Below are 8,695 nucleotides of genomic sequence, written 5' to 3'. Positions count from 1 at the left end.
CACAAAGGGGGGCTCCCCTAACTTGACATTCAGAAAAGAAAGGTTATGGGCTGGGCTGTGGGGTTCTGACCTCACCGGCACGCCAAGTGAGAAGGCAGCAAGGAGGTGTTGAGGTTTCTGGGCTGTCTAAAGCGCTTTTGGAGAAGGAGGCGGGCAAGTACGTCACCTCGGGGCCAGCCTCCCAAAATGCTCGTCATCACTCGGGGGAAATTCCCAGCCCTGCGCGGGGTAGGGGGGTGGAGGGATAGTAGTAGCAGCTGGAGTCCGGCGAGAGCAGCCCAGACCAGAAACAGAAACATCGGAAGGCGCAAGCTGCAGCCTGCGAGACGGACAGCTTTGCAAAAAGCAATCCCCGGTCGGGCAGACAACGCCAGCGGGAGGAAGCAGCGCCATGGCTGGTAAGTGATCTGAAGGAAATCAGCCCTGAGTGCTCACTGGAAGTGATCTTTTTGGCGCATCTCCGCGGGGCAGGAGCCCAAATTTTGCGCGCAGAATGTCCCGGCTGGGAAAGACCTCTCTTTCTTTCTTTCTTTCTTTCTTTCTTTCTTTCTTTCTTTCTTTCTCTCTCTCTCTCTCTCTCTCTCTCTCTCTCTCTCTCTCTCTCTCTCTCTGTCTTTCTCTCTGTCTCTCTCTCTCTGCCAGAGACCTGAGCTGGAGTAATAATGAAAATAAATTCTAGGAAGGTGGTATGACTCAGAACCTTTTTTTTTTTGTTTGCATGTTAGCAGACACACGCGCAAACACACTTTCCCCACCTCAGTCTGAGAGAGAGAGAGAGAGAGAGAGGGAGAGAAAGAAAGAAAGAAAGAAAGAAAGAAAGAAAGAAAGAAAGAAAGAAGCAAGCACAGCACTTTGGAGGGCGATAAGCCGTCTGTGAGATGCAGCGGTTCATGTTGCCACATCACAGAACTGCATAGCTGGAAGGGACCGCAAGACTCACCTAGTGCAAGCTCCTGCCCTGCAGGAATCTTTGGCCCGACGGTGGGATTCGAACCCACGACCCTGAGGTTAGGAGTCTCCTGCTCCACTGACTGAGGTGTTTGGCTTGCTCTGTGGAAGAACACAAGAGCCAGAGGCAAAGCAGGGGGCTAATAATAATAATAATAATAATAATAATTCATCTGTAGATTTCAGGGTGGTTCATAGTGTTAAGCACCTGTAGCTTCTCAAGTTCTGGAGATGAAGTGGTTGGAGATGAAATTTGGCTCGTGGCCTCTTGTCACAGCCTTAAAAATGGTGCCACCATCTGTTGTGGCTGTTTGCTGTGGCGGCTGGGCTCTACCTCAAAAGTCAAGGCAGTATGTCTCTGAATACCAGTAGCTGAGAACTGCAAGTGCTGTCGGCCCCTAGAGTATTCTTTCAGGCTTTCCACAGGCATCTGTCTGGCTACTGTGAGAAGAACAGGATGCTGAATGGACCAGTGGCCTGATCCAGGAGGCTGTTGTGAAGGTTTTCCTTAAGGCAGGGATGTGTCAACTCCGGCCCTCCAGGCTTCTTGCTGTTGCAGCATTTAGGCAACGCTTTAGATACCTGGAAGTGGTTTGCATGCATTATCTCCACAATCCTTACCTGTAAGGCAGGTCAGACTCAGCACATCACAGCCTCATTGCAGGTAAGGGGTTTGTGCGGACAGGCCACCTCCTGAACTGAAGCAGGGATTTTAAGTGTAGAATAAGCTCTGTTTGCCGCTGTTCTTTAACAGCTAGCTCTGAGACGTGTTTGGCCACCAGCTCCCTCAAGTCCAACCCCCACTGAATGACAACTATAACAATGAAAAACTATAACTATAACAATGAAAAGGTAAAGGGACCCCAGTTGTGACTGACTCTGGGGTTGCGGCACTCATCTCGCTTTATTGGCCGAGGGAGCCGGTGTACAGCTTCCGGGTCATGTGGCCAGCACGACTAAGCCGCTTCTGGCGAACCAGAGCAGCGGCCGGAAACGCCGTTCACCTTCCCGCCAGAGCGGTACCTATTTATCTACTTGCACTTTGACCTGCTTTCGAACTGCTAGGTTGGCAGGAGCAGGGACCGAGCAACGGGAGCTCACCCCGTCGCAGGGATTCGAACCGCCGACCTTCTGATCGGCAAGTCCTAGGCTCTGTGGTTTAACCCACAGCACCACCTGTGTCCTTAACAATGAATTAATGGGGCATACATTATTTTAAAAGGGATGGACGCTGATAAGCCCCGTGAGAGATGCTTTGCTGGTAGTTTTGTTGCTGTTGTTTTTGCTGCTTGTCAACTCGTACAACAAATGTTCTTTAGAACCTTGTCCGTGTGCAACAGCGAGCCTTTGGAGCATGCTGTATTCCACCCACTTTAAAATATATTTTCTCCCTCCTATGTTGAGACAGTCTCCCCAGGCAGTGCTGGCTTTCTGTGGTTACTGCCTGACTTCAGCTATTGCTGTGCTATATCTCTTCTTCCCATCACTTGGCTCTTACTTAATGACATGTATTTACACACCACAGAGAGAAAAGGGATCAACTAGGATTTCCCCTCACTGTGGTGTGTGGAGAGGCACATTTACTTACATTCAATTGCCACTAACTTCAAGGGAATTTACTTCCGTATATACATACTTGGAAAGGCAGCCTTTACGTGTCCCTGTGGTTGATTTAAAAAACAACAACAACACAGTTTGAAATAATTCAGTCCAAGCCGCAACTTTGCCCGCGTAATGTTTTCATTTCTAATTTTTATTATTTTGAATGCAAAAGAGAAAATACAAAGAGAGCGAGGTTAGAAAATATAAAGCCATAATTGGCTATGCAAGCTCAGGTTCATAGCAGGATAAGTCAGTAATTGTGGAGCCAACAACAGATCAATCAGCACTGAAACCTTAATACTTCCTCAACTGCATTCCAAGTAAAGCTCTCCTCTTGACCTTCTGCCTAAATACCATTCTCAAGATTGAGGACATACATTTCCTAGAAACCAAGCTGCAGTTCGCAGGAGTCATTTGGGAAAGTTGTGGACTTTAAATGTCTTCCACTACGTAGTAAGGACACCAAATGAAAAGTATCGATAAGCCAACAATTGATGAGCTGGGAGAGCTTCCCTTCTCTGTAACTGGCACAACAACAACAACTCATCTCAAGTCTTTGGGAATGAGGATACAAACAGCCTACTTACGAACCTTTGGGAAAATATGCTTTCTGACTTTTAGAGAAATTCATGAAGTTATGAGGCATCGCAGTTCACGTCACCAGACTCTGTCTGAGTAGGATTCACTCATTTGACTTGGTATTCGTCACACAGACCAGATGTCTTGTGGCAAATGCTAGATGATAATGATCAAGAGGAAAGAAAACCCATAATTTTTAATTTAATTTCGCAAGAAATTTGTGCACATCTGATGTTCTGGAGTGTGTGCAAGAGATAAATGCTGTCTCTCCCTTCCTCCGGTTTTTAAATTATACATCTTTATTATATACCTTTAGGCGCCAGGTGACAGCATCCCTCTTTGGCTGAGTGGCATCTGATGCTGTTTTAAATGTGTTGGGGACAGGAGATTATTGGGTTTTCTTTGTTTTTTGTTTTTATTATGTATAATTTTTATTTTTTTACATAATTTTTTTACATAATTTTACATAATTTTTATTATGTATAATTTTTATTATTTTTGTAGTTTTGTGTTGTGAACTGCAGGGCGGTATACAAATTTAGTAACTAAATAAACCCCGTGGATGGCTTCCAGCTTGGATAGAAGCAAAACAACTTGATGACTGTCACCAATTCATGAAAACCAAGTCAGAACATAGCAGAAAGAGTGTCCTTTCTCTGCTAACGCTGTCCAGTCCAGTTGCCTCATGTGGGAGAAATAAGGAAGGCAGTGGTTTAATGCAGTAGGAGAGGATTTGGAGAGGGTGTCGTCCCCCTGCAACCTCACCCTGCCTGCCACTTGATGCAACAGCTCTGAACAAAAAAAGGTGAGGGAACCAGTGTTACAGAGGAAGAGGCGAAACACCTTGGAGGAAGTAACTGAGCCTCATGAGGGAAGTAGCTGAGTCTCAGAGCAGTGGAGGACGGCTGCTTTAACTTTATGGTTTTGTTTTGGTTATGCATCAGTGTATTATTCCCCCCGCCTTACAGGAAGGGTGTGGCTCTGCTGTCAAGCTCTGCGGAATGACTGAGGTAAAAAGTGGCTTCAGGATTTAGTTTGGAACAGGGCTTTTGTTTTTTGTGTCCCGTTCCCCCCCCCCCCCAAAAAAATCCGAGGCTCAGCCCTTGGTAGATGTGAGCAGAGGGCTTGGCCCCCGCCATTGAGCAATCCCAGCCGTCTCTTCCACTTCTGGGAATATAAGAAAAGTTTAGCGTTTAGGCATCAGAGTGGATTACTTCCAAGTAGTTTTAAGCCCTGTCCAGGTTTCCTGGAGTTTCAGACCTTGAGAATCTAAGGGGAAGGAGTTTGGGAGATGAAGGGTGATGCCCAGTAAATTAGGAGAGGAGCTTAGTGAAGGGTGGGGGTAATATTTTTTTTGGTAATATTATTATCTGTTATTTCTTTCCAATATTTATAGACTGCTTTTCACCATAGATGGTCACAGAGCAGTTTACAAAACAATCAACAAAACAATTTATCAGTCAAGTAATACGGTGTTTAAAACAAGCAAAAAACAAAACAAAGCAACAACACACAGGTAAAGACATAAGTTCCAGAAATATATTTAGCTATATTCATAAGGATGAAACCTAGTTGTGGAGGCATAGGATGGCAACTGGCGGGTCAGGGAGCTTAGCATAAGGCAATCCATTGTTGCTGCACTTATGAAGCCAATATCTTACCCACAGTATTAGCATCAATATGCCTCCGAATTCCAGTTCCTGGGGACGATAAACAGAAGGGTGGTGTTGCGCTGTTCCCATCTGGTTGGGGAAGAAAATAATAGAATTATAGAGTTGGAAGGGACCCTGAGGATCATCTAGTCCAACCCCCCGCAATGCAGGAATATGTGGCTGTCCCATACTGGAATCGCACCTGCAACCTTGGGGCTAACAGCTCTGTGACCAACTGAGCTGTGTTGGACTAGGTGGGCCTTTGGTTCAATCCAGCAGGGTGCTTCTTATGCTCTTATGCTTTTAAGCTAATCCTCAGTCTTAGCCCCTCATCCTGAGATTTTGCTCCGTCCTTAAAAGGAGCCTGCAAGGCTAACATATGGTCTAACACCTGAGACCTGGGCACCCTACCTGAGCCACGGCGCCTCTCATTTTTTTGATGATGAAAACGATTAAAAAGTGCTTTTGTCTTGCCTCTTCTATCCGTAAGATGCAGCAGGTTATCTCACACAGGTTCACAACGAGCAAAGCGCATTAAATGCATCATGCAAATTGCAACACCAAAGGGCCATGCACTCTTATATCCACAGCCTTCGTTAGCAGCATGTTTGCCCTGAGAATTAGTGTTTGAATGAGTGTATTAATAACACTGCTTCCTTCTTTCAGACAGGAATAAGGTTCCTGCACTTTGTAGCTGTGTTTTTTCTGTTTCTAAAGGGTTGGCCCCAGCTTCTAGAAAAAAGCAACGTTCCATATTCACCAGGATTGTATCCACCCCTCTTTCTAAAGTTTGCTAGGAAAAACAGTTTTCTGAAACGGAGACGCACTGCTTTTACCCCTTGGCATTACAAAATATCTAGCCTTTCAGCCTAAGCCTTGTCACAAACTACAATGCTAACTTCCTAACATGTTGTGGGTGGGGGTTAGAACTCAAGCCTGCTGTGCATCATCGCCATCACTCTGATGAGCAAAACGCCTCAAATTATGACAGGGCCAGGTTGTTAGTTGTGGTGGGAGTACTTTTAAATCGCCCTAACCTCTGGGTAGGAGGTGTTGCCTCATATCTTGTAAGAGTTGTTGTAAACATGCAAAGTTCTTTGCACATCAGATATACCGCATGCAAATGAATATCACATGCTGCACACGTTTTGGGGGCGGGAAGGAGATCCTCATTCCACTGTTATTTTCTTCACTGCTCCATTTAGAAATTTCACACAGTAACACTAGACGTGCAGTTTGCAGGTTGCTGGCTGCTACCAAGTACCATTTATATGTGGGAGTGGTTGAAATATTCAATAGTGGACTATTGCTTTCAAGGCGCTTCTGTTCAGATTTGTTGTTGATGACATTTTGCTAGGGGGCCTGTGCAAAATGCCACCAAATCTGTCATCTATCTATGTATCTATCATCTATCTATCTATCTATCTATCTATCTATCTATCTATCTATCTATCATCTATCTATCATCTATCATCTATCATCTATCTAATCTATCATCTATATCTATCTATCATCTATCTATCTATCATCTATCTATCTATCTATCTATCTATCTATCTATCTATCTATCATCTATCTATCTATCTGTCTATCTATCTACCATCTATCATATATCTATCATCTATCCCCCACCCTCTCTTGTGTCATACTGATTCATTGAGGAACTTGGGTCCCTTTGACTATGACTATGTGCAGTATTCTCAAAGCTACCAGCATGAGTTTGACCAAACTGCGGGAGGCAGTGGAAGACAGGAGTGCCTGGCATGCTCTGGTCCATGGGGTCACGAAGAGTCGGACACGACTAAACGACTAAACAACAACAAATGTGCAGTATTTGCCCCCAGTTATGTCTATTCTTCTTCTCTGCTTCCAATACAAAATCTCAGCCTCCAGTTGGGAGAAACTCCCTGTCTGAACCCCTGGAGAGCTAGCTATTGCTAGCCAGTGTAGACAAATTCGGCCTAGAAGGATCGGCGATCTCTCTGAGCTTCTTATGAGTTTCTTTTGATACCTCCACCTGGATCTTTGGAACCTAGATATCATCACTCAGTTCCGGGGATTCCCATGTACAACAGTTTCCCCAGAGACTCCAGGACTGATATGGAGATGTGACTACTAGAGAATAAACCACATTTCAACTATGCTATGCTACATGGGGGGACACAGGTGGCGCTGTGGTCTAAAGGCCTTGCTGATCGGAAGGTCAGCAGTTTGAATGGGGGTGAGCTTCTGTTGCTCGGTCCCAGCCCCAGCTCCTGCCCACCTAGTAGTTTGAAAGCACGTCAAAGTACAAGTAGATAAATAGGTACCGCTCTGGTGGGAAGGTGAACGGTGTTTCCATGTGCTGCTCTGGTTCGCCAGAAGTGGCTTAAGTCAGTGTTTCCCAACCGGTGTTCCGGTTGCCTGGTGTGCCGCGGGAAAAATTAAAAAATTCGAAAGATATCCGGAGAGGCGGCCTTCAGGCGAGTTTTAATTTTAATTTTCCTTCTCCCACTTAATGCCCCACGCTCGCCCGAGCAGCTTGCAGTCCTCGGTAACCACGGCGACCCGAGGGAGGGGAGGGAACAGGGAAGTCGAGGGCGGCGGCGAGCCGCGATGACGTCAGTGGGCCGCGCCGCCTCGCCCTGGCACGGTGTGAGAGCCCCGGCTAGTGGCGCGAGCTTCAGAATAAGTGGGATCCGCGTGCGCGAGACCGAGATCACGGGTAAGGAGCTCAGCCCTGGGCAGGAGGAAGCGGGGCCGCGCGTGCGGGCCACATCCCCACAGAGAGCGAGCCTCCCCCGGCCCACCACTCCGGGCAGGTCCACTCGCATGAGGGGGCGGCGATGGCAACGGCCGGCAGCTTGCCTGCAATGCCATCCCTCGAGCAGGCGAGGAGCCCGGAGGCTACCAGATGCGAGTCCTCTTTCCCACCCTGCTCGGGAGTCCAGAGCACTTGGTCGCATTCAGAATCTAGAGTGGGGAAGCGGGGCTTGTGTCTGGGCTGGACACATTGGGCTGCCTGTGCCGCTCGACCTGCGGGGAGAAATCAGGGTGGGAGTCACGACCGTGAGGCAGGGCTGCCAAGTGTGGCAGAAGAGGACACGGCCGTCGCACCTGTCCTTAGGTAGGAGCTTCTTCCGTGTCGACCTGCTGCCCTAAAGTCTTGGCTTTTTTCTTGGCTTTTTGGCGGTTGGCACAGAAGGAAGGCAAGGGGGAGGGGGGGAAATTGAAACTTACACTTTCGTGCGTCCCTCCCGGCGTGACGCTGTGCGCTGACGTCACGGGGCTGTAATGGTGGTGTGCCTCGAGATTTTTTTCATGAAACAAGTGTGCCTTTGCCCAAAAAAGGTTGGGAAACACTGGCTTAAGTCATGCTGGCCACATGACCCGGAAGCTGTCTGCAGACAAACACCGGCTCCCTCAGTCTATAGAGCGAGATGAGCACGCAACTCCAGAGTCGTCCACGACTGGACCTAACAGTCAGGGGTACCTTTACCTTTACCTTTTATCCTACATGGACATTGAGAGGGTTAAAAAGGGTCTGTTAATATTCCTCACCAATAGATGCAATACGAAAGGAGGAATGGGGAGAGGAGAGCACAGCCTTATAGCAATTGCACCATCTCTTCCCAACAGGTGTTGCCAGGCTGGTCTCCCCTTTGGCTTGATGGTCTTCCTAGGAGCTGGAGGGTCAGCCTCTCAGCAGCCCTTGGTCTCCTGGCCAGAGGTGGAGGCCAGAGTATGCTTCCCATAATCTCTGCAGACAATCTCCAGAGCAACTAGCAGCTAGAGCAGAGGGTCCTTCATGGCCATAGCTGTCAACTTTTCCCTTTCTTCCAAGGAATCCTATTCAGAATAAGCCAATTTCCCTTAGAAAAAGGGGGACGTTGACAGCTATGTTCATGGCAGGGAGGAAGGGAATCAAGCTCCCT

The 8,695-nt window shown here is 47.4% G+C and overlaps 1 protein-coding gene across 2 annotated transcripts in view; it reads left to right on the top strand.

Moving 5' to 3' along the window:
- Nucleotides 1-213: 213 nt before the first annotated feature.
- REL (REL proto-oncogene, NF-kB subunit) overlaps nt 214-8,695 on the top strand; it is a 56,205-nt gene continuing 47,723 nt past the window's right edge. Inside the window, exon 1 of one of the 2 annotated variants that reach the window (XM_028725150.2) lies at nt 214-398. In XM_028725150.2, the coding sequence (XP_028580983.2) occupies nt 392-398 (7 nt within the window). In that variant the 5' untranslated portion in view covers nt 214-391. The remainder of the gene's footprint in view (nt 399-8,695) is intronic. The other variant, XM_028725149.2, reaches the window with a different exon arrangement.

Source organism: Podarcis muralis, chromosome 3 (assembly GCF_964188315.1).
Source record: "Podarcis muralis chromosome 3, rPodMur119.hap1.1, whole genome shotgun sequence".
NCBI classification, from domain to species: domain Eukaryota; kingdom Metazoa; phylum Chordata; class Lepidosauria; order Squamata; family Lacertidae; genus Podarcis; species Podarcis muralis.
This window is presented reverse-complemented; position numbering and strand designations above follow the sequence as displayed.